This window comes from Ochotona princeps, chromosome 3 (assembly GCF_030435755.1).
Source record: "Ochotona princeps isolate mOchPri1 chromosome 3, mOchPri1.hap1, whole genome shotgun sequence".
Taxonomy (NCBI): Eukaryota; Metazoa; Chordata; class Mammalia; order Lagomorpha; family Ochotonidae; genus Ochotona; species Ochotona princeps.
The window spans coordinates 31,568,551-31,594,183 of NC_080834.1; the positions used below are offsets into that span (position 1 = coordinate 31,568,551).

The 25,633-nt window shown below is 53.5% G+C and overlaps 1 protein-coding gene across 4 annotated transcripts in view; it reads right to left on the reverse strand.

The window, feature by feature from the left end:
• DOP1B (DOP1 leucine zipper like protein B) overlaps positions 1-25,633 on the reverse strand; it is a 105,111-nt gene that overhangs the window by 23,391 nt on the left and 56,087 nt on the right. For 3 of the 4 annotated variants that reach the window (XR_009245147.1, XM_058661651.1, XM_058661653.1), the window contains 8 exons: positions 20,011-20,163; positions 18,584-18,684; positions 17,729-17,919; positions 10,051-11,680; positions 9,162-9,273; positions 8,333-8,521; positions 7,673-7,795; positions 5,645-5,779 (listed from right to left, as the gene is read on the reverse strand). Coding sequence is in view for 3 of the 4 variants with exons in the window: in XM_058661651.1 (XP_058517634.1) it covers positions 5,645-5,779; positions 7,673-7,795; positions 8,333-8,521; positions 9,162-9,273; positions 10,051-11,680; positions 17,729-17,919; positions 18,584-18,684; positions 20,011-20,163 (2,634 nt within the window). In the remaining variant the exon portion in view is untranslated. The remainder of the gene's footprint in view (positions 1-5,644; positions 5,780-7,672; positions 7,796-8,332; positions 8,522-9,161; positions 9,274-10,050; positions 11,681-17,728; positions 17,920-18,583; positions 18,685-20,010; positions 20,164-25,633) is intronic. The other variant, XM_058661652.1, reaches the window with a different exon arrangement.

Consider the following 25,633-nt stretch of genomic DNA (forward strand, 5'->3'; position numbering starts at 1 on the left):
CTTTTCAAAGGGACTTTTGCTAAGTAACCCCGCCCTCCATTCCTGACATCCACACTCAAATGCAAACATTTTTTTCCAACCAAACCATTAACCAGCTTCTTCTGCAGGGCTAGGAGCCTGCCACTCCTCCCCCACCAGCTTGAGACCCCTGCCCTGAGAGCACTGTGCCCACACTGAGTGTGAAGGAGCCATGGAGGAGAATGACACGCCTGTCCTTTATATATAATAGAAGGGAGGAATATGATCGGCCCTGAAGGCACCTGATATTTTGGCCTCGGTACTGTGTTAAGTATCTGCTTCCCTAGGTTGGCTACCTTAAGATTCACAGGCCTTTACGTTTTAATTTTGTTGTAAGCCGGCCTCGCCCCAACACCCAATCTGCTGTAACCTCAAGGTGCACTATCTGACAACCCCACCCACCAATCTCTCGTGGCCCCTCCCCCTAATCCCTGCCCACCTACCAATCGCTGTGGCTCCGACAATCCCACCCACCAATCCCTCATGGCCGCCCTCCCATCCACTTCCTCCTTCTGCACGGGTTCTGGCTTCCCCGGCCATTCCCTCGTCCTTCCTTTCCCTGACAGCCCCCTCTTGCCACCACGGCAGATGTTTAAACCCCTTCTTGTTCTCCCCCCGCCACCCCTAGTCCCACATATAAAGAACCTCCTAGGTGCCTTGCTGCGTCTGGTATTCTGGCTTTAATGGCAGCAAACTTAGGCTGGCAAGAGGACTTAGCTGCGTGTAAGAACTTAGTTGCGCTTAAGAGCTACCCAGAGAGCGGTTGTTCAGGCCTTCAGAGGCTCTAATCTCAGATCTCGTATTTGCTTTTTCCTATCACCTCCATTTTTTGGGAACAAGGCCATGGGTGTGCTTAAACTCTCAAGACCCTCCTCAGGCCTTGGTGTCTCGCCTGCTCTCCTTTCAAGAGCCACCCGCCCCTCAGCCTCTCCTGGGACGTGCTTTCCCTTTCTCCTTCAATGTTCACCTGGTCACTTTGCAAATGCAACTCTGCAACCGATGCCCGGCTGTTGATTTCTATGCTAAGCTGAGCAAAGAACCCACTGAGCTTTTCTGGGGACAGATTGTCCTTCTTCCAGTTCATTCAGGATTTAGTTCTCTGATAGTTATAGGAGATGGGCTCAGGGCAGGGAGAATGACATTTTTGGAAGGAGTGAGAGATCTTTCATCCACAGGTTCACGCCCCAGAAGGCTGCCTGGAACTCCACCCAGTCCTCCTGTATGGCCTGAGGACTTGGAGCATCTTTTGCTGCTTTTCCAGACATGGCAGCAGGGAACGGGATTGGAAGTAGAGCAGCCAGGACTCTATGGGGATGCTGGCCTTGGCAGGTAGAAGCTTAACTTAGCTACGGTTAGGGCTTTTAGTCAAACAATCTTCCATACAGAGCCAGTGGGACAATCACTGAGAGGTTGGTTTCAGCATGCTCCCTTGCCCCTCCTGGCTACTCAACCAACCCAACTAGAGAACGCACTTGTGTTATGTGAGCAGCTAAAGCTGGTTAGTAGATAAAATCCAGTTCCTTCTCATCAAGGCCTGAGAGTACGGGCTGTTGGCACCATGGCCTGCAGGTGCCGCAGATCTCAGCTTGCGCTGCCATGGCAACAGAGCCAAGCCTGGGCACTGCCCTCCACAGCAGGCCAAGTTTGACCTGAGAGCTGCCTGAGCCGCGAGCACATCAGCTGAGGACTGGCTGCTGCTCAGTGCTCGCTCAGTGTGCTATGTCCCAGTTGCACTCTCTGGGCCAAGATACCTCCATGTTTCTATACATAGGGGAAGGCCAACAGGGCAACCATAGTGTGGGGAGGCCTGGGGCCAGCCTTCCAGCGGAGGCCACAAAGGCCAGGGCCTCCAGACCCAGATGTTCTGAAGGGGGCTGCTCTGCTCTGTCTGAGGGGTCCTATCAGAGCTGACAAAAAAGTAGGAGCCCCACGGGGCCCAGCCGCGTGGCCTAGCAGCTAAAGTCCTCGCCTTGAACGCCCCGGGATCCCATATGGGCGCCGGTTCTAATCCCGGCAGCTCCACTTCCCATCCAGCTCCCTGCCTGTGGCCTGGGAAAGCAGTTGAGGACGGCCCAATGCATTGGGACACTGCATCCGCGTGGGAGACCTGGAAGAGGTCCCAGGTTCCCAGCTTTGGATCGGCGTGCATCAGCCCGTTGCGGCTCATTTGGGGAGTGAATCATCGGATGGAAGATCTTCCTCTCTGTCTCTCCTCCTCTGTGTATATCTGGCTGTAATAAAATGAATAAATCTTTAAAAAAAAAGAAAAAGAAAAGTAGGAGCCCCACTCAGAATTCTCTGCTCCAAGGTGGTCCATTTATGAGAATTGCTGGGGGCCCAGCGCAGTAGCCTAGCAGCTAAAGTCCTCGCCTCGAATGCACCGGGATCCCATATGGGTGCTGGTTCTAATCCCGGCAGCTCCACTTCCCATCCAGCTCCCTGCTTGTGGCCTGGGAAAGCAGTCGAGGACGGCCCAGAGCCCTGGGACTCTGCACGCATGTGGGAGACCCGAAGAGGCTCCTTGCTTTGGATCTGCTCAGCTCCAGCCTTTGTGGTCACTTGGGGAGTGAATCAGTGGATGGAAGATCTTTCTCTGTCTCCACTTCTCTCTGTAAATCTTTCTGCTTTCCAATAAAAATAAACAAAAACCAAAAAACAAACAAGCAATTTCTGACCTGGAGGTCTAGTTTTTGTTCAGCAATCCTGTGAGATGCCTTCAGTAGCTAACATTTACTTCTTTCACAGCTCACACATTTTTTAATATTGTAGATATATATTATCATTTAAATAAATGAAGGGCAGAGAGAAATGAGGAACAAGCACTCCTGTCTGCTGGTTCCTTCCTCAAATAAGCCGCAATGGACTTGCGCAATGGCGTGCCAATCCTGGAGAAGGAACTCAACCTAGGTCCCCCACGTGCTGAGGCCCAAAGCACTCATGCCATCTTTCGCTGGTCTCCCAGGCACATTAGCAGGGAGCTGGAGCAGCCAGGAGACTTGAACTGGTGCCCAAATGGGATGCCAACACTGTAGGCGATGGCTTAACCAATTAACTGTACCACAGCACTGATTTTTTAAAATGTGCTTCACCAGATGTGAATCAGGTTCCTTGAGCCCTCTTTTTGCAGCAGCCCTTGCCCTTGGGCCGTGAGAAGGGTGGCAGGAATGAGCTGGCCCAGCCCTCACTCTAAGGGATTGGAGCGGACGAGCACCTGCTCCAGCAGCGTGGAGCTGTGTACTGGCACAGGCAGAGCCTGCCCGAGAAGGCTCACAGTTGTCCTGACACCTGATAACAGCTCCTTGACCTTTGTTGCTAATGTTTTAGAAGATGCCATTAAAAATATATTAATTTGGGCCTGGCGGCATGGCCTAATGGCTAAAGTCCTCGCCTTGAACGCCCCGGGATCCCATATGGGCGCCGGTTCTAATCCCGGCAGCTCCACTTCCCATCCAGCTCCCTGCTTGTGGCCTGGGAAAGCAGTCGAGGACTGCCCAATGCTTTGGGACACTGCACCCATGTGGGAGACCTAGAAGAGGTTCCTGGTTCCCGGCTTTGGATCGGCACAGCACCGGCCGTTGTGGTCACTTGGGGAGTGAATCATCGGATGGAAGATCTTCCTCTCTGTCTCTCCTCCTCTGTGTATATCTGACTTTGTAATAAAAATAGATAAATTTTAAAAAAAATAAATATTAATTTATTTGAAAATTGCAGTTACAGAGAGATGGAGAGAGAGGTCTTCCATCTGCTGGTTCACTTCCCACATGATGTATCAGCTGGCGCTGAGCTAGGCCAAGGGCTTTGCTGGGGTGTCCCGCATGGTGTAGGGTCCCAAATAGCTAACCCACCTCTGGCTGCTTTTCCCATTAGCAGGCCATTACCAGGGAGCTGGATCAGGCAGCTGGGGAGAAACTGGCATCCACATGGGATACCAGTGTTGTACGCCACAGGCTTGACTTAGTGTGCCATGACGTCAGCCCCAAGACTTATTTTTTTTTTTTTTAAAGATTTTATTCATTTTATTACAGCCAGATATACACAGAGGAGGAGAGACAGAGAGGAAGATGTTCCGTCCGATGATTTACTCCCCAAGTGAGCCGCAACGGGCTGATGCACACCGATCCAAAGCCGGGAACCTGGAACTTCTTCCAGGTCTCCCACGCGGGTGCAGTGTCCCAATGCATTGGGCAGTCCTCAACTGCCTTCCCAGGCCACAAGCACGGAGCCGGATGGGAAGTGGAGCTGCTGGGATTAGAACCGGCGCCCATATGGGATCCCGGGGCTTTCAAGGCGAGGACTTTAGCTGCTAGGTCATGCCACCGGGCCCCCCAAGACTTATTTTTAAAAAGCTCACAGGTGGTGAACATTTGGCCTGGTATCTGACACCTGTGTCCCACGGCAGTGTGTGGGTCAATGCACGGATGAGCCTGTGACTCTGTCTTCCTGATGATGCAGACACTGGGGGACAGCCGTGGGACTCAGAAGACGGGGTTTCTGCCACGAATGTGGGAGACCTGGGCTGCACTGCTGGCTCCAGCCTTCGGCCCCGCTGGCTGGTACCACCCTCTGGGGGTGATTCAACAGATGGGGGCTCAGCCGTCTCTGTCTCTCAAATCATAGGAAAAAAAAAAGAATAAGCTTACAGCCTAGAAATACCCTCTCCGGCCCTCTGACATATCACAATGCCTCCTCGGACTGGGAAATGTCTCTCTTTTTTAGAGATTTATTTGTTTTTATTGGAAAGTCAGAGAGACAGAGAGGAAGATTTTCCATCCGATGATTCACTCCCCAAGTGGCTGCAACGGCCAGAGCTGAGCCAATCCAAAGCCAGGAGCCAGAAGCTTTCTCCAGGTCTCCCACGCAGGTGCAGGGTCCCAAGGCTTTGGGCTGTCCTTGACTGCTTTCCAAGGCCACAAGCAGGGAGCTGGATGGGAAGCGGGGCTGCTAGGCTAGAACTGGCGTCCATATAGGATCCTGGCGCTTTCAAGGCGAGGACTTTAGCCACTAGGCTACCAGGCCAGGCCCAGGAAATGTCTTTCTCAAGAACCTGCAGGGTAGTCTTTGAAATAGGACAGGTTCCACGTGTCCCAGCGTGTGGAGCCCAATTTAGAGAGGCACCATATTGCAAATCCACGAGGCTCCAGCCACAGTGACCTCTGACCCCCAAATTGTGCTTTTCTGATCATTTCTGCTCTCCTGACTCTGCTAGGAGCCCACGTGCCCCTGCTGCTTCCCCTCCCACTTCTCTACTGCCCTAGTCATCGCGGCCACAAACCCGACCAGAGCTGCCACTTCCCCAGTCATACATGTGTCTACCGCCTTAACTGGAGGAGGGCTCCATTTCTGCTTAGACTGAATATCTGCCCAGCAGGTGCCTCTTCCTCCTCTGAACAGGAACGTAAGGTGCTGGGAAGCCACAGACACCAGTCTCTGCAGTGGGGCTGTGGGTGGACAGCCCCCAACGGCAGGCATCTCCCCAGAGCGGCTGGGTGGGAGCCCAGGCCTGCCTTGCCTGCTGGGGCTCCCACCTAATTTGGCGTGTGAGAAGCAGTGTTGCGAAGCACGCCACCCCTGCCACTGCACCACACACCCGTCCCTGCCACCCTGCCACCCGTCCCTGGCTGCTCACCTCGTCCCCTCTGATCTGCGGCGGCCTCTTCACCACCTCCTTCACCAGGTGCAGCACCGTGTCCGTCTGCAGCGTGCTGAGCGCACAGACCAAGTCCACAAGGGTCAGCTGGGAGGCACTTGCCACCGGGACAATCTGCCAAGGAGACAGAAAGAAAACAACCTGAAGCCTTATAGACAGAAAAGAAGAGTAAGAACAGGACAAAGAAAGCATTCTATAATAATGTCCCTGGGAAAAGAAATTTTTTTTTTAATTACCTATTTATTTGAAAGTCAGAGTCACACATACAGAGAGAGAATTTTTCATTTGCTAGTTCACTTCTTACACACCCACAATGGCCAGGCGGGGCCAGGACCAAGCCTGGATCCAGCAGCTTCCTTCATCCTCCCACAGGGGCCCAAGGACTTTGGCCATCATCTACTGTTTTCCTAGGTGTATCAGCAAGAGCTGGACTGGAAGTGGAATAGCTGGGACTTGAACCCATGTCCACATGGCTTAACCCGTTACACTGGCCCCAAATTTGCTTTAATTGAAAAAAACGTATTAAAGACAAAGAGAGGTGGTGAAGGTAGGAGTGAGGGAGACAGCAAGTGAACAAGTGTGAGAGTGAGGCACGCCCGCACCCCTGGTTCATTCCCCCACATGCCTGCAACAGCTAAACCCCAACACCGAGAGCCAGGACCCCCTCTGAGGTCGCCCACGCACTGGCAGGAAGCCGGCTACGTGAGCGATACGCTGACATCTTCCAGCATCTGTACTGGCAGGAAGCCGGAGTCAGGACTCAGTCAGGTACTCAGACGGGGGACACTTCTTCTTAAACACTTCATCTTTTTTTTTTTTTTTTTTTAAGATTTATTTTTATTGGAAAGTCAGATATACAGAGAGGAGGAAAGACAGAGAGGAAGACCTGCCATCCACGAATTCACTCCCCAAGCAGTTGCAATGGCCAGAGCTGAACTGATCCAAAGCCAGGAACCAGAAGCCTCTTCTAGTTCTCCCACGTGGGTGCAGGGTCCCAAGGCTTTGGGCTGTTCTTGACTGCTTTCCCAGCCACAAGCAGGGAGCTGGATGGGAAGTAGGGATGCTGGGATGCAAACTGTGTCCATATGGGATCCTGGCATGTGCAAGGTGAGGACTTCAGCCGCTAGACTACCATGCTGGGCCCAGAGCTTCATCTTTTAAACAGTTGTTTCCTAGGGAACAGTATGAAGGGCTCCAGCGATGGGAATAGAGCGAGTCAGCCTTCAGCTACAGAAATACTTCCCATTTTTTCAGGTTTTGTTAATAAAAGGTGCCATGGGACGACGGGACAGTGACACCAAGGCTCTGGAATTTATAAACGCATTTTAGGAAGACACATAGTTAATCTAAACAGAGTGGTGTCAAGAAACAGGGTCAAGGTCACAAGGACCGGGAAAAGCATCCAGAAGTGAGGTCCATGCAAGCTGGCCCTGCCCGGGAGGCATGCCTCTGACAACAGAAGCCTGCACCATGTGGCCTTTGGGGAAAGAGCAGCAGCAGGTGTATCTACTCAGTGAGCCCATCCTCACGGGTGGGATGCTGAGGGCGCCCAGGAGGAGGGCAGGTGCTCTGGGAGACACAGGTGCCTGGCGGAGGAAGAAGGCTGCATTGATTTTGTAGAAACAGACACTGAGTCCCAAAGGGCTTGCTGAGGGCCTGGGTGGGGGAGACAGGCAACGGAACCCAGTAAGGGGCCACCTGTGGGTGTCTTCCTGTCGGGCCCCTGGTGGCTTTCTCAAGTAGGGTAATGGATGGTTTCTTGGCCCAGGAGGTTGATTCAGCGTTTTGGAATTTTTTTTCCCCCTTAAAGTGCACACGTTATAAAGATTGTTGTGTTCGTGTTAGATTACAAAGGTTACACGGAAGAATTCCATATTCACTACAGAAATTTTAGACAACAGACATCATAGGGGAGCTTGTCCCTCCCAACCCAACCAAATGCTCGCTGATTTGAGACACGGCTCAGGCGTGCCTGTTCGGTGTTGGGGCCTCCCACTCCACCTTCACCTTCATCTTACTGTGCCGCGGGGCTTTCTTCCTGCTCCACACCGTGGCGATGGCAGCGGTCAGCTGGACCCCGAGCTGCGCTGTCAAGGGGTTTAGGAAGTCGAGGATTTTGTGTCTTATGGTCTGGAAAGCGGAAAGCAGAGTCACAGCAATGTCAGGGCTCCCAAGTCCTGCCTGTGCATGTCCAGCCACCATGCTGCGAATTTCCAGGTGGACTTTCATGCTGTGAAGTCCAGGGCTTCCTAGTTTGAGGATCGTGGGAGCAGGAGGAGCTGGGGGTAAGGCGGACATGTGGTGCCACGTCAAGGTACAGCGAGTGGCCAGGGTGGGGCCTGCTGAGCTGGTCAGGAAGGCTCCAGGAATGGCTGGGAGCAGGGTTGGGGGTCGGGAGGAAGTGAGAGCAGTGGGGGCAGTAGCTGTACCAGTACCACTTCCACCCCCTGAGGCGGGCCCCCAGGGGTGCCCATCATGTCATCAACTCACCAGAAGCTTGTAACACAGCCCTGGCCCTCACTCCCCATCCTCCCTTCCACTGCTCACTGGCAACTTCTGTTTCTGACTTCTAACTTGGGTTTCCTCGGGCACTTCCCTTTGCGGGGAGATGCACCTGTCCCACGTGGGTGGAACAGAGCCAGATGAAGTCAACAGTAAACTACTCACTTTGGTGGTTTTAAAGTAAACAGAGGAGGATCCCTTTGTGGCCCCCAGAAGATCGACTGGTCTCTTCTGAGTCTCTTCCTTTCTAAGAACATTCCAGAGAAGGGCCATGGTATTCACAATCCGAGGCAGCTCTTCCAAGATGGCGTTCTTGGCATTTCTCAAGTTGGTGGGGTCACTTACAGCAGTGGCCTGAATGTTAAAATGAACGTATGAGCCCCAGCTGCAGCTGGGACGAGTGCTCCCACCTCTCAGCCCCATCCCCGAGGCAGCAGTGCTGCTGGGGCTGGCCACAGCTGCTGGACTCTGCCCACGCGGGTGTCTGCGAGCCCTGTGCCTCCCGTGCAGGGACAGGCAGCCGCAGCCTGGGGCCCCACACTGCAAATGCCTTCTGTCACTCCACCAAACCACTGGAGGTGCTCTATGACTTAATCCTAGGCAAGGTGGAGCAACTAAGAGCTGTGACGCCTTCCAATTCCACTTTCATGAATACCAGGACACATGAAAATATATCAGAAAGATGAATATACGCTTAAAATCAAGACGAGCAGTCTTACATTTCATTTCGCATCGTTACAACCGGAAAGGGAGATAGGAAGCACAGGTAGGACAAAATCACAGGTGTGTCATTTACATACATTTGCATACACATTTGCACCAGACATTTGCACTTCCCACATCTATTTACAATCTGCATATACGTTACTATCATTTATATACACACATTACTCACATATGTTACTTCACTTACTTGAAAAAGTAATAACGCGAGGAATGTGATACGATGTGTATGTATGAGAGCTGCCTCAAATTCAGGAAAAAAAGAACATACCTTTTTGTTTTGGTTGGGATGTTCCAGAAGACAGAAGTGAGCGATGGTTGTGAGGCCTTCCAGAAGAGTGAGTGGGTAATCCGGAGAAATGTTCTCCCTCTTGGAGGTGCTGCTGCGGTGCAGAACAAGAAACGGGGGTTGAGAATTTTTGAAAATGAGGCCCTAACTCTTTGAATCTTCCATATAAACAAAGAAATCACACAGATGCCCCCATCTTGAATAAACTCGGGCTTGCACAATGACACAGTATTCTAATGCTGAAGCTTGAGGCAGGTGCGTCCGGCCGGGTGGCCGAGATGCCCTCGTGCCCCAGTGGAGTGCCTGGGCTGGGTTCCTGCTCCAGCTCCAGACTCCAGCTCCCTGCTAGAGCAGATCCCAGAGATAGCAGTGATGCTCAAATCGCGGGCTTTCTGCCACACATGTACCTGAGCTAGACTGCACCCCCCCTCCTCGCTTCCGTCCCGGTGCAGTCCCAGCTGCTGGGAACATCTGGCATGAACCAGCAGGTGAGTGCTCGTTCTGCCTCTACCTCCCTGACTCTTAAATGGGTTTTCAAAAATAAACAAGAGGTATCTTTTGCTTGTGCTATTTTACATTCAGAGTGTCACTGTGGAAAAAACGGGTTCACAGGTTACAGAATTCCTCACATTTTTAGGCAGAAAAAAATGGAGTCACTGGCTCTCCCTGCAACACTGAGAGAGACAGCCAGGGAGCTGCGTGGCACCAGCAGAAGGACCCGCACTGGAGTGCCCGGTACTAGCGTGCCTGTAACACGCTACACAGCCTTCCAATCAGCCTGAAACAGTCCTGCGGCCAGCGTCGCAGGCAAGATGACTGCTCACTGTGAAACTCTCATCCAAGTGGCAATACTGCAAAGCACACAACATACCTGACCGACAGCTTCACAGATTCACTCTCGTACTGTTTGACCAGCTCGTCCAGGTTTTTGCAAATCTGAATGATAAAGGGCGTCACTGTCCAGCCCAGGGATTTCCCAAAGTACGGCAAGGAATGTGTGACTAGGCTCACCCAGGCCGGGTGCATGCCGTAGCCATAGGTGGGCTGCAGCCCCCTCACCACGGCAGACACCAGCAGGCCCTGGGAGGTGAGCGGGTGCGGCTGCACGTACTGTGCGGCACTGATGGCCTGCTGGAAGCTGAGGGCCCTCTGCCACTCCCGGGCCAGGACCGGCTGGCTGGCGGCCTCCTCGTGCGCCTGGCCCAAGTGGTGCTCCAGGACAATGAGCACCTGCAGGAGCTTCAGCAGTTCGATCTGCAGAGGGTGCTCGCTCCAGATCTGGTCCTGCCCCAGATTGATGAGGCTCTCCTCAAAGAGGCAGTCATCCGGTGGGTCCCTGCCGCACTCCGAGGTGGCCAGGCCGTAGCGCTTCTGGCTCGTGTACATGGACGCCGACAGCGACAGCAGCACGAACTCCTGCACCTTGCACCTCTGCAGCAGGCTGTGGATGAAGTCCACGTTCCTGCCCTCGGCCACCTTGGCCACCGAGACCAGCTGCGTCATGAGCCTGATGAGGACCTCTACGCTCTTGACCTGCACGTCCCGGTTGCCCAGGATGTCCCGGTGGGAGACCTTCAGGTAGCACGGGTAGTAGGAGCGGAGGAAGCTCAGGCACAGGTAGGTGAGCAGCTCAATGAGCAGAGAGTGGGGGCACACGTTGGGGGGCTGGCTCTGGAGCTTTCCGTAGAAGCTCTGGCCGATGAGGGCCTCCTGGTGGCGAGCCAGGAGGTTGGAGATGAGGTTGAGGTGTGCGGTGGAGCTGGTGTCCATGCTGGTGCCGGACACGGCCTCGGTGAACTCCCTCGGGTTGGTTTTGAGCACGGCCTCGAGCACGGAGAAGGCGTACAGGACTCGCCGCGAGTCGTAGGGCTGCAGATAGAGCAGGATGTGCTTGAACAAGGCCTCCAGCTGCTCCTGCTTCTCCTTGCGCTGCCTCAGCAGCCGGCTCGCGCTCAGGGCCTGCAGCTCCACCTCGGCTTCCTCGTCGCTGGACAGTGACTCGGAAGCCTGGGTCTTGTCTGAGTCCACCCGTGTCAGGCTTAGCCTGGCGCTTGACTTGAGGCTTTCTGGCTGGAAGGCTGCCAGCAAGGAAGGGCGCTTGGGGTACCTCCTGCCCCCCACGGGGATGGGGGCGCAGCAGTTCTCATCAGGGCTCAGCTCCTGCAGGTTGTGGGAGGGCGACGAGAAGGAGGACGTGTTCTCGCTGTCTGTGTGGCCCGAGCTGGTGTCCGCGGACTCGGTGTGCTCACTGCTGTCCCCGGTGCTGTGGGCTGGCCTGTCAGTGAGCTCCCCTTCATCCGGCAGGTCTTCCTCGCTCACCTGGCTCCTCGGCGGGCACGGCTCTGGCTCCTTCTCCACCTCGGCCCAGATGGCCTCGCGGTCCACCGTGGTGAACTGGCTCAGTGGCAGGTGGTCCTCCGGGCTGCCCTCTGGAAGCTCAGAGCCCCCACACGCCTGCTGGTAAGGGGTTTTCTTCTTGGAAAGCCAGCGATGCCAGTCCTCTGAAAGACACAGAACGACACACGGCTTTAAGCGCACTGAAGGGTAGGTTGGGATGAACAGCTCTAGGAAGGTCAAATCATACAGGAGGATCAATATTACCAAAACCCCAGCATCTATACCACGTTATGGGCAGAAGGCAGACAAAGGAATGTTTAGAATGTACAAGGGAAGGGCTAACCCAGCTACAATGCTATAGGAAACTTGCAACTAAATGGGGAGAGTAATCGAATATGTGTAATTCTGTTCCAGGAATGCCCTTTCAAGCAAAGGGACCAGATAGGAATGTTAACACAAGGTTTTTAAAGTGATCAGGCTGCAATGCCACATATGAAAGCAAACGTTGAAGCAGATGGAAGATCACGGATGGCAGAATGAACCCATCAGGGTCCTGCCTGTGACAGCCTACTGCGCACACCTGAGAAATGTGCTTTGTGTAGGTACTAACAGAGCAGTGTGCACAGGCTGCAGGACAGTAAGCCTAGTGGGAGCCTGCTGGGAGCAGCCCCAGTAGCACACAGCGAACAAACAGGCGGTCAAGCCAACCCAGTCCAGCCAGACCGCAGGCATCACGGCGACTTCCTGAGTTTGTGACTTCCTCATTTTGATCTTGTTTTTTCTTTAAGATTTAATTTTGGGGGCCCGGCGGTGTGGCCTGGCGGCTAAAGTCCTTGCCTTGAAAGCCCCGGGATCTCATATGGGCACCGGTTCTAATCCCGGCAGCTCCACTTCCCATCCAGCTCCCTGCCTGTGGCCTGGGAAAGCAGTCGAGGACGGCCCAATGCATTGGGACACTGCACCCGCGTGGGAGACCCAGAAGAGGTTCCTGGTTCCCGGCATCGGATCGGCGCACACTGGCCCGTTGCGGCTCACTTGGGGAGTGAATCATCGGATGGAAGATCTTCCTCTCTTTCTCTCCTCCTCTGTGTATATCTGGCTGTAATAAAATGAATAAATCTTTAAAAAAAAAAAAAAGATTTAATTTTGGGCCTGGTGCAATGGCGTAGTGGTTAAGGTCCTTGCCTTGCACGCGCCCGGGATACCATATGGGCGCTGGTTGTAACTCTGGCAGCCCCGCTTCCCATCCAGCTCCCTGCTTGTGGCCTGCCTGGGAAAGCAGTCGGGAACAGCCCAAAGCTTTGGGACCCTGCACCCATGTGGGAGACCCAGGAGAGGCTCCCGGCTTCGGATCGGCTCAGCTCCAGCCGTTGCGGCCGCTTGGGGAGTGAATCATCAGACGGAAGATCTTCCTCTCTGTCTCTCCTCTCTGTATATCTGCCTTTCCAATAAAAATTTAAAAAATAAATCTTAAAAAATATTTAATTTTTATTGGGAAGGCAGATATACAGAGAGTAGGAGACAGAGAGGAAGATCTTCACTCCCCAAATGGCCCCAATGACTCATGCTAAGCCAATCCAAACCCAGGAGCCAGGAGCCTCATCTGGGTCTCCCACACAGCTTTAGGGTCCCAAGGCTTTGGGCCACTCTTGACTGCTTTCCCAGGCCACAAGTAGGGAGCTAGATGGAAAGCGGGGCTGCCGGGATTAGAATTGGCGCCCATAAGGGATCCCGGCATGTGAAAGGTGAGGACCTTAACTGCTAGGCTACCACACTGGGCCCTCACTTTGCTTTTTATTTTATTTGTTTATTTATTTATTTTTTTTTCTGCAGCTGCATCCTCAGGGCCAGTGAGGCATCCTGGGTGGTGTCCCCAGATTCCATCCTCAGGGCTAGGCAGGCATCCTCAGCGCCGGGCAGCTCCCAGGACCCCGTCTCGAGGGCCAGGCAGGTGACCTGGGCAGTGTGCTGGACCCCACCCTCAGCACCAGGCAGCTCCCAGGACCCCATCTCGAGGGCCAGGCAGGTGACCTGGGCAGTGTGCTGGACTTCACCCTCAGTACCGGGCAGCTCCCAGGACCCCGTCTCGAGGGCCAGGCAGGTGACCTGGGCAGTGTCCAGGACCCCGTCGGGCTAGGCTGGCGTCCTGAGTGGTGTCCCCGACCTGCGTCCTCTGGAGATGGGGTGCCCAAGGTTGGACAGCGCTCTCCTGGGGCCAGGTGGGGGTGGAAGGGCGGTCAGTCAGGGAAGAGGTGGAGCAGCCTGGGTCCTCCCAGCAGCCTGACCCTCTGGGCGTGAACTCAGGGAGATGGAGTCCCATATCAGGGCACCCAAAGTCACAATCTCGTTTTGGTTTGTAAGATAAGATTGTTAGTAGCTCTGTAACAAGAAAATACACATCATGTAAAGGTATCAAAATCTTGTATAAAGACTTATTTATTTGAAGGAAATGATATACAGAGAGGGGGAGATGCAGAGAGAGACAGAGAGAGAGAGACAGAGAGAGAGAGACAGAGAGAGAGGGGAAGAGAAAGGAGATCTTCTGTCAGTTATTTTGCTTCTCAAATGGTCACAGCAGCCAGGCTGCCCGAGGCTGAAGCCAGGAGCCAGACACTCCCTTCGGGTCTCCCACTTGGGGGCTTTGGTCACCTGCAGCTGCCCTCCCTGTGCGTTAAGTGGGGACACGGACACAGAGCAGACAAGACTTGAATCCATGCTCTGATGGTGGGTGCTGGCGTCACAAGTGGTGTTTTAGGGCCACAACAATAACTCTTAAGTCTCTTTTATAAAAATGGATCCCAACACAAAGAAATGATGTATGCGTCAGGAGACAGAAGCACTAATAATGCTGATATTGTCATTACACATTGTATCCATGAATTAAATTGTTACACTGTACCTAATACATACACACAATTATTAGGTGTCAATTAAAAATGTTTAAAAATTGAGGCCAGCACAGCGGCATAACAGGCTAATTCTCTGCCTGTAGCAATTGCCAGTTCCACATGGGTGCCAGTTAAGTGTCCCGACAGTGCCACTTTTGATCGAGCTCCCTGCTTGTGGCCTGGGAAAGTCGCTGCGGCCCAAGTCCTTGTGACCCTGCACCCCCCGGGAGGCGCGGAGGAAGCCTCTGGCTCCTGATGGGCTCAGGCCTGGCTGCTGCAGCCACTGGGGGAGTGAACGAGCAGACAGAAGATCTCTATCTCTCCTCTCTATATGTAAATCTGGCTTTCAAATGAAAAATAAACCTTAAGAAAATTTACAAAGAAAAAACTCACTGAAAGGCAAAGATCTTTGGTATTGTCAAACATTTTAACTGCAGTTTTCATTAAATCTATGACCTAAACATATGCAAGACCAGAAAAGGAGGATTAAGACCTCAGGAATGGATCAGCTCCATGGAGAGCACGATCATGTCCTGAATCTAGATTCCTTCCCCCCTCCCTCTCTTCCCCCTCCCTCTCTTCCCCCTCCCTCTCTTCCCTTCCTTCTTCTCTCTCCTTCTCTCTCTTTAAATTGGAAAAGCAGATTTGCAGAGAGATAGAGACAAAAAGATCTTTCATCTGCTGATTCACTCCCCAAGTGGCTGCAATAGCCGGAGCTGAGCAGATCCAAAGCCAGGAGCCAGGAGCCTCCTCTGGGTCTCCTGCACAGGTGCAGGGTCCCAAGGCTTTGGGCTGTCCTTGACTGCTTTCCCAGGCCACAAGCAATGAGCTGGAAGGGAAGCGGGGCAGCCGGGACATGAATCAGTGCCCATATGAGATCCCAGTGGATGTAAGGTAAAGATTAGCCACGAGGCTGTGAGGCTGAGCCCCTGAAGCTAGATTCCTACAGGACAGCAGACGCAGGAGGTGGTAGGCCCACATTTGTAGTTTCTTGCAGGGGAAGAATGTGGCAGAGCAAAGGATTCTCTCATACGAGGAGGCATTGGGCTAACCGTGAAGCAGCAGCAGATACGCACGAGGCACGCAGCAGGGCAGTGCTGGGAGGTTTCAATACCCAAGCAAAGGCATGTTAGCGGCTATCAATGGCAGTACAATTTGAAGAAAGTGTTTAGTTTGGGCCCAGTGTGATGGTCCAGTGGCTAAATCCTCGCCTTGCACATGCCAGAATCACATGTGGGCATCGGTTCATGTCCCGGCTGCTTCACTTCTCATTCAGCTCCCTGCTTGTAGCCTGAGAAAGCAGTGGAGGATGGGTCAAAAGTCTTGGGATCCTGTAACCCTGTAGGAAACCCGGAAGAAGTTCCTGACTCCTGGCATTGGATCGGCTTAGGTCCAGCTGTTGCATCCACTTGGGGAGTAAACCAGCAGATGGAAGGTCTTTCTCTCTGTAACTCTGCCTTTCCATCAAAAAATAAATCTAAACAAAAAAGTGCTTAGTTTACACTGCTGTAAATTCTGCTTCCCCCTAAAGCAGACTGATAATGCCTCCCTTAGGGCAGCCGCCAGTTTTCCCTCCTCAAGGAAAGTAAGAAGAGGTTATGGGTTCAGCAAGGAAGCTCACAGAGAGGAGGAGATGTTTAATAGTTTGCTTTCTTAAAGCTGGGCTTTCAAAAAACAAATATTGTGTGTGTGTGTCTGTGTGTGTGTGTGTGTGAGAGAGAGAGACACAGAGAGAGAGACAGAGAGAGAGAGAGCGAGCTTCCATCTACTGGCTCACTCCCCAAATGCCTGCAGCAGTCAGAGCTGGGTTGGGCCAAGCAGAGCCACGCTGGTGGCAGGAAAGCACCCTCTTGAGGTGTCACTGTGGCCTCCCAGAGTCTGCGTTCGGGGAAGCTGCAATGAAGAACGCTGCCTCGTGGGCTGTGATGTAGCAGGCAGCTGGCGGAACCGCAGGCCCAAACACCTGCCCCGGCCTACTGTTTCAGTGAGATGAGACTGAGACAACACGTATTTATAAGCCACGAGCTAAAGAGTCAGAGTTTATAAACCACACTCAGAAAACCTCAGTCATTAGGTCCGACGATGCCAGGGAGTAAGTACAGGGAGTTCACAAATCGTTGGCTTAGCAGGTCGCCTGCATTCTCTTGTGCTAAAGACTCATCTTAAAAATTCTCTGAACAAAAAACCCCCAGGCACTAGGAAAAAGATACATGTGGATTTCATTTTTTTTCCTGCACTAAATCAACTTATCTTTTAATTCTACTTTCTAGCACCTTTTTGAAGTATCCTCATAAAAGTTGTTTTTACAGGGAAAGGACAGCTGGGCAGAGTGCAGGCACACTTGGACATTTTCCGTGACGCACACTGCCCCTTGCCCGGCTCGGAGGTGTGATGTGGACAGACACGGCAGCCCCGCAAACCCCAACTCAGCAACTCCCAGGAACTCAACCTCGATCCTGCCAAGTCCAACTGTCCTCTTGGGGACACAAGGAGGGACGTTTGAATTAAGAACCTCATTGCCTATTTTTGTTGGAACATGGTATTACTAACATTTAAGAATATTTTAAGATGACAAATAACTCACACATACTTCTGGGATACAACGTATGCTTTGATACATGTATAAATTATGGGGAGATTAAAATAGTTGATTACTGTGCCCTCACCTCATGCATTGCTTTCTTGTGGTGAGAACATTTACAGTCTACTGCCCCGGAAGTGGACAGCACCACAGTGATGACCACAGACTGGGTCAGGGGAAGGTGTTGGTCGAAGGATACAAAGGTTCAGCTAGCACAGTTTAGTGATTGTCCTTTTAAAAAAATGATTACTTATTTAAAAGGGAGACACAGAGGGATCTCCCACTGCTGGCTCACTCCTCCATGGTGGCAACAGAAGCCAGAAGCCTGGAACTCCAGCCTGGTCTCACACAGGTGGCAGGGGCCCAAGCACAGGGGCTCAGCAGCAGGCAGCTGGATCTGCAGCGGAGCAGCTGGGACTCGCTGCCGTCGAGCACTCTGACATGGGATGAAGGTGACGCAGGCCGCAGCTTAACTCGCTGCATTGCAATGCTGGGTCCTGGTATAGGGCTTCCTTGCACACGACTGTGTATTACTGTACATTTCAAATGTTTCCTTTCTTTCCTTTCTAAATAACAAAACTGTTTTTCCAGGGATGGTTGCAAACTCACCAGCTATTACTTCTAAGTGCTAGTTCCCTCTGATTTCCAAAGTCCTTTCTGTCTGCATCTATTCAGCACGTGACCCAGGTCCCCTCATTGCACCCCTTCCCTGCCACACCCGGGGCCCCGGGCAGGCAACTCACCCGCTGAGTTCTCCTGCTTGAGGCACTGGATAGAGGTTCTCTGGGTTTTGGGCTGCAGCAAGAGCAGGAGCACGGGTTCAAGGATGCGTGCCACATCCCCGAGGGAGAGGGCACGCACCAGCCAGCCCTGGGCTGCTGCACTGATGGCGCCATCTGTGCAGGCCAGGCTGTCTAGCACCACGAACAAGGACCTGTGGATGGGAAGCGCACCCCGGGTCAGGTATCATAGCAGACACTGGGCAGAGGGGTGCCACACAATATGGGTGCCCACCCCCGAGGGAGCTGCAGCTGTCAGATTCCAATAGACAAAGACAAGGCTGTCTAGCCTTTGTTTCATGTCAGCATCACCATGGAGAGCCTTGAATGCTAACGTCCAGGTCTCATCCCAAAATTGGTTACATCTGGGGTGGGCTCTGGGCCTCAGGACCAGCTGGCCTTTCTCTAAGCTCCTCCTCTCTAAGCCTTTCTCTTGCCTCCTCCTTCTGTGGAGCAGAACGTTCCTGCAGCGAGACCCGCATCTGAAGCGTGTGGCCAGTGCTGGGACAGGCAGTGGCCAGCCCCAGCTGAGGAAGGCACTAGGTCGGGGGCAGGCTCTGACACTCCTTGGGCAGTTCAGAAGCAAAATGGCATGCTCATGCCCCAAGCAAATGTAGAAATTCCCATCATGATGCATTCACACATTTCGAGCCTAAACCCGCTTACGGGGAGGATGGGGAACCATCTGGCGTGTACCAAAGGGGTCACGTGCAGGGGTCATAGTTTCAGTGCCACACCTGTCCCCACCCCCAGCCTAACATGCCGATTGAGAACCCTAGCTTCCTGCACACTGGAGCAAGTGTCTGACGACAGCCTCACCTGTCGAAGGAGCGATTGTGGGACATCACTCGGCTGCCCTGGATCTCTCGTGTCAGATGCCAGATAACGGAGAATCTGAACAGAGCCTCCAGCCGTGTTCCCTGGGCCGGAAAAACAGGAGAGGTCAGACCCTGGTTTCTTAGTACCTGTTGTTCCCGGCACTAGGAACCCCAATGAAAGAACAGATGAACGGACACCAAGCACAGCCAAGATTCTGCTTCGACTGGCTGACTCTGCCAGCAGCAAAGGCACCACCTACACCTTCCCACTTTCCCCCGGTCACTTTATCACAGATGCAATTCAGTAAAATATGCTTTTAAAAGACTTATTTATTTATTTTTGATAGGCAGAGTTAGCACACAGAGATTCTGTCATTCAGTGGTTTACTCCCCAGGTGGCTCCAACAGCAGGAACTTGCTGGCCTGAAGCCAGCAGTCGGGAGAGTCTTCCAGATCTCCTACATGGGTGCAGGGACTCAAGGGTCTGAGCCATTCTCCTGTGCTTTCCTGGGTGCATTAGCTGCATCACAAGTGGGTCAGCTGGGACTTGAACTGCCTTCTGTATGAGACACAGACAGGCAGAATTTATCCACTACACCACAACGCCAGCCCCCACAGTGCGTTTTTAAGGCCTGGCATGAGGGGCTGGTGCCATGGCACAGGAGTTAAACTGCTATCTCCGTGCTGGCATCCTGTCTCAGGCCACCAGTTTGAGTTCCCGAGTGCTCTGCTTCCGAGCCAGCTCCCAGATGCTGCTGCTCGGAAAGCTGCAGAGGATGGCCCAAATGTTGGACCTTTGCCAGCCCTGGGGGAGACCCTGCTGGAGTTCCAAGTGTCCGTTTCAACCTGGCCAAACTCTCTGGCCACTGCGGCCATTTGGAGACTGAACCAATAAATGGAAGATCTTTCTGTCACTCTGCCTTACAAAACAAAACAAGCCCCCCCCCCCCCCCCCCCACACACACACACTTCGCCTTTGTGTCCAGGCTCACAGCTGAAGCTTCAGGTCTAAGGCAACCACTGGCAGCTCCTCATGCCATTCAGCCCCATGCTGAGCAATGAGGACACACAATGAACGGCAGAGGCGAGCCAGGGATGAGAACACCTCCACACATTCTGAACCGTCCTGCAGCCGCCTGCTTTACCCACAGGTCGGCAAGTGCTCAAACACTTGCGTGGAGTTTGGGCAGACTTCCCTTGAGGCTGGCTGGGGTGTGCAACAGCCATCAGCCCCGACACCCCACGATACCTCTGCTCACCAGGGAAGGCTCCCTGAGTCCCCCAGAAAGACCTCAGCTGAGTGTGGCGGTGGGAGCCTAAAAAAAGTTTATGGACAACGTGGACCGCGTTTTTTTCCTTTTTTTGTGCCCAAAGAGCACAAAGCAGAGGGCGACCCTGGAGGACGGCTCGCAGGCTGGCAGCGCTCACCTTGTCGGGGTCCAGGAGGGCGTGGCAGATGATGTCCTCGCAGATGTTGGCCGTCGGGGCCAGGCAGTGCAGCCGGTAGAACAGCTCCACACAGGTGATGTGGTGCTCCCGGGTCTCCTTGTTCAGCTGATTCCAAAGCACGCGAGCCACCCGCTGGGAGGAGGGAAAGGCAGGCAGGGCCCGTGTCAGCACAGGCAACCGCCCTGCAGTTCCCCCATGGCAGTCCAGTCCTGCCCCAGTGGGCTGGCCCTCAGAGAGTCCCACATTCCTGGAGCCCCGGTAACAATGCACAGAATGCAGCAGAACCTTGCCAGAGGCATGTGGCACGGGCTGCAGCCCAGGCTGCACGTGGCAGCTTCCCACCACCGGCTAAGGATGCTGCAGCCAGCCCTTTCCCAGAACTTCACACTCAGGAAGCTGGGCAGCTGGAGACCACACCTGAGTGGGGGGAGAAGGCTCGAGCTCCGCCGGCACTCGGGGACCCACAGCGAACATAGTGGGTACGTGGCGGCCACTGGGCCTATCCAGCTGGGATCTCATTTCCCCACCTGGGTGGTTTGCCCAGCATAGTCCATGCGCACAGGACTACTGAAGAGTTGCGGCTGGTCAGCTTTAACTGCACCATCATCTGTGTCTATCTCCCACCCTGGGGTCCAGGGTGCAAACGCTGGCCACAACTGAACTTTCCACTGCCAGTCTGCCCTCTCCCCAGCCCTAATCTTATCTCTCTCTTTTTTTTTAAATATTTATTTTATTTTTATTACAAAGTCAGATATACTGAGAGGAGGATAGATAGAGAGGAAGTGGAGCTGCCGGGATTAGAACCAGCGGCCATATGGGATCAAGGCAAGGACCTTAACCACTAGGCCACGCTGCCGAGCCCCCTAACCTTATCTCTTGAAACCCAGGGGGTCACAGTGAGCTACAAGCCTGCCCCAAGTCCCAGGCAGCATGTGTGTTGCTCGGCTTACCAGAGTGTGTTTCTGAGGTCATTCTTGCAGGTCATGGAGAGTGGTAAACCTCAATATTCTAGGCGCGCTCCAGATCTGACAGCCTCACTTCTGGGCCACTTACTTCCATGTAACAAAGCCATCTCCTGCACAGATCCAACTAGCCGCTCAGCGGCTGTGCCCTGAAGCCCCACTCTACTACTTTCTTCTTCCCTCTAAGAGAGTTATTTTGAGTCATCAAATCACAATTCAACTTCAGACACAAACCTGACGATGGTGGTTCCCTTTTCTTATGGCTTCTGGGGCAAGTCCACGTAAGAGATGCCTTCTGGAAGTCTGGGCTTTTTGCTAAGAGGGTTTCTGGGAGTCAATGCTGACCCCAGATCCCTCGTCTGCTCCTGCTCACTTTGGCCTGACCCTGCCTCCCACGAGGGTACTTCCTTGGGCGTCTGCAGTCTGCTGGCGCCGGCTGAGAAGGCGTCAGGCGCTCTGGGGCTGTCGCTCATTCTCACTGGCTCTATGGGCAGCGGGAGCACAGGCACTCGAGCTACTCCACAGGAAATGGGAGAAGGCAGGAAGCTCTGGGGGCAGTGCTTCCCGGTGGGGTCTGGGGCTCTGGCCGGGTGGGCACTGTTGTGTGCCTCTAGTGCTGAGGCCAGGACAGGCAATAGTCACAGCTGCCCTGAGCTGCTGAGAATGTACACAGTTGGCGTCCCATAATTGCATGTTCTCAATCTATGGATTCAACTAATGACAGATGGAAAACAGTATGAAAACACTGCGTGTGTACCGACTTTCATTGTCCTTATTCCCTAACAGGGCACACTAGCTATTCACACAGCACCTACTTGAAGTATCGTAAGCACTGCACAGATGGTTCAGCATACACAGGATGGCAGGCTCTGTGCACCTAGGACACCATTTGATATCCAACACTAGCTCATTCCGGATTCTGACGCACTGAGGGTCCTAGAGCCAACCCTGCTACACTCACTGTAGATCCTGAGTGCTCCAGTGTCAGGCAAGTAGGAAAGTCTTGGACGTGTACCATGTCCTGAGTCAAGTTAAAACCAGAGCTTCAGAGGGAACCTGGGGAAGCAGAGGTCACCCTCCTGCAGCAAAACAAAAGTGCTGCTGTTCTAATTCTGCTGATGCCTCTCCAGAGCTGCTGCCTCTCCTGCTCCATTCGGTGAGCTCTCTCAACTCCGCAGCACCGAGACACTAACTCACCGCTGTTCACAGTGCTGCTGGGTCTCAGTTTTTTTGTTTTGCTTTTAATAAACTCATTTTGTTTCATTTGAAAGGCAGAGTTGTGACACAGAGAAAGGGAGAGACAGACAGGGATCAATTTTCCATCCACATATTTACTCTTCAAATGGCTGCAACGGCTGGAGCAGAGCTGATCTGAAGCTGGGATCCTGGAGCTTCTTCTGAGTCTCCCATGTGGGTGCAGGGGCCCAAGGACTTGAGCCATCTGCTGCTGCTTTCCCAGGCTATGATCAAGCAGCTGGGTCAGAAGTGGACCAGCTGGGACTCAAACTGGTGCACATGGGATGCGGGAGCCACAGGCGGAGGCTTAGCTTACTACCCCAAGGTGCTGGCTCCTGGTTCTGAGTGCTACACAGCCCAGACCCACATCACCTGTGGCAGGCAGGGGAGGGGGAGAAGTGGCACAGAAGCTGAAGAGGGATTGGATACAGAGTCCCTGGGGACCTGACTTCGTAACTGGGGACCCACCTCACTGAACCCAAGCTGGGCTGGCAGGGCCAGGTGATAAGATCCACAGGTCTTTTTCCAGCAGCACAACCACAACTAGCAAAGTAGCAAAAACCAAACAAGCAATAGCAAAAAACCATTTAGAGTCATGGGAAATTATCCCATGGTATTTAGAAGAAACATTCAAGGAACTCTACCAAGGACTGCAACACTGGCATACCACACTGCAGCACTGGGTTGAGTTCTGGCTGCTCTGCTTCCCATCCAGCTGCCTGCTAACGTGCCTGGGAAAGCAATGGAAAGTATCTCAGGGGCCCGGTGTAGTAGCATAGTGGCTAAAGCCCTCGCCTTGCACACGACGGGATCCCACATGGTTTCCAGTTCCAATCCTGGTGACCCTGCTTCCCATCCAGCTCCCTGCTTGTGGCCTGGGAAGACAGTCTAGGACGGCCCAAAGCCTTGGGACCCTGCACCCACGTGGGAGACTCCAAAGAGGCTCCTGACACCTGGCTTCGGATCAGCTCAGCTCCAGCCATTGCAACTGCTTGGGGAGTGAATCAATGGATGGAAAATCTTCCTCTTTGTCTCCCCTCTGTGTATCTGGCTTTCCAATAAAAAAAAATACATCTTAAAAAAAAAAAAAAAAAAAAAAGAGTACCACAGTCCTTAGGACCTTACCACCTCCATGGAAAACCCGGATGGGATTCTGGGCTCCTGGCTGTGACCTGGCCCAGTCCCAGCCACTGTGGCCATATGGGAAGTGAGCTAGCAGATAGATCTCTTTTTCTTTCCTTCCTCTGCCCATCTGTCTCTAGCACCATACCTTTCAAATAAATAACGAATGAATGAAAGAAAGAGAGAGAGGGGAAGGAAGGAAGAAAGGAAGGAAGGGAGGGAGGGAAGGAACCTGCTGAAGTACAATAAAAGCAGCAAGGGCTTGTGTAGCCCTGATGTGGGGTGAGGCCCTGATGTGGGGTGAGGCCCTGATGTGGGGTGAGGCAGGGAGCTAGATTAGGGTGAGGAGCTGGAAGGCACACCTGTGCTGCCCGGGGTGACCCTACCTGCACACCTGTCAGTCAAACAACCCTTCCCAGAAGGCACCTCCCCTTACCTGGGATCTGGGCTGCTACCAGTTAACTGTTCTCCCCAACCTTCTGGGAGGGGCCAATGGGAGGAGCTCTTTCTCTCTCTTCCCTCCCTGCGCTCTCTCTCCTTCTCCCTCTCTCATGTCTGTCTCTTCCTGGTTCACTTTATTCTGGAACAATGCCCTATGAGTCAGTGAGTGTGTGTGTGTGTAATGTTATCACTCTGTGTATTGTACTGGTGCCTGTACTTAGAATGCCTCTCTAGGAGAGACAATAGCCTAGAACAGGGCCTGCAGCTGCCGCCTGGCCCACCACAGCACTGCAGCCACAACCTACTGCTCCTCCAGGCCCCAGCTGCAGAGGCTCCTGCATCTGCCTGTGAGGTGCAGGCCATCTGCAGGTCTGCCCTGCCCCTCTCCTCTTACAGAGCACCGGCTAAGAACACTGGGCTTCAGCTCCTCTTGCTCCAGGTCTGACTTTAGGGAGCTTAGGGTGAGTTACAGCCTGGAAACAACCAGCCCAGCAGACCGGGGGCGGGGAGCAGGCACCCTGCAGAGCTGTCACCCTGGGGAAGCTGCAGCTTCCTACCCTTTCCCACTCTAATGAACAAGTAACTGCTCAACGTGTGTTCAACAGGTGAGTAATGCATGCCTAAGCCCTTCGGGGCCAATTACAGAAATGCTAGAGGAAGGAACTGAGGACTGCCAGCTGCAAACAGGCAAAGCTTCATACCAAAGCAGCCTCCCCCGATCTGGCCTGAGGATGGTCAGTGCCCACCCTTAGACGTGGCTGACGGTCACCAGGCCCATCAACCTCTGTCCCCTTGATAAGTCTCCCTGCTAACCTGAAAACTAAGACTGCACATCTTGAACAAAGCTGGCTGTGTTTCCATTCTCCTCACCACTGAACTGGCCATCCAGCTTCGCACCAGCCTGGGTCTCGTTTCAGTGGAGCCAGTCACACCCATTCCTAGCTCTCCTGAGCAGCAAGGTTGAGGGATTCTACTGAGGGAAGACAGACGGCCCTGCAGACCCAGCAGCCCTCACAGAGCCACGGATGGGCAGGTTCAGGCCTGCAGGAGCGCTCGGAGGCAATGGGAGTTTCCTGGTAGCGATAAGGAAGAGGCCGGCAGCTCTGCATGACAGCAGGGAGCTAAGCTGCAGGAACCTGCCAGTTGACCAGGGAGGATGGGGAAAGAGACCATGACCCCTGCAGGGGCAGAGCAGAGCCAAGAGGTGCAGGGGTCAACAGCATCCACTGTGCAGTCATTCATGATGTCCCGGGGCACTGCTCAACAGTCAGGTGAGAGCACCTGCTCCCCTCACTGAGATCATACCACGGAGACTGCACAGCCAGGGGGACGCTGTTTAGACACAACAATCTCCTGCTACCTGCACATTCCCTAGGCTGCCTGGAGGAGAAAGACCCAGGGCCTCAGGAGCAGAGTTCTCCAGTGCAATCTAGGCGAGTCTGTGGGACAGGAGGACACAGAGCATCTGCAGAGAGGCACACAGCAGCTTCGGAAGCAGCCCAGTGGCTTACACCACAAAGTCCCGTCTGTACCCCAAGAGCGTCACAAGGGTCCCAGCCTTCCCCATCATAAAAAAGGTGTCCCCAGAGAATCCTCTACCCAGCACCAAGCAACACCAAGAAGGCTATCCAGTCCAACAACACTGAGAAATAAAATATTGGGAGCAAACTTACCAATTCTTACCCAGAAAACCCTGTGTCCAGAAGCGGTTTGGGGGAAAGAGAAATGGTGGGAAGAGGTGAACCCTATCCTTGTAAGATCTGTTGTGAATGGGCCTGGCAGCGTGGCCTAGCGGCTAAAGTCCTCGCCTTGAACGCGCCAGGATCCCATATGGGCGCCGG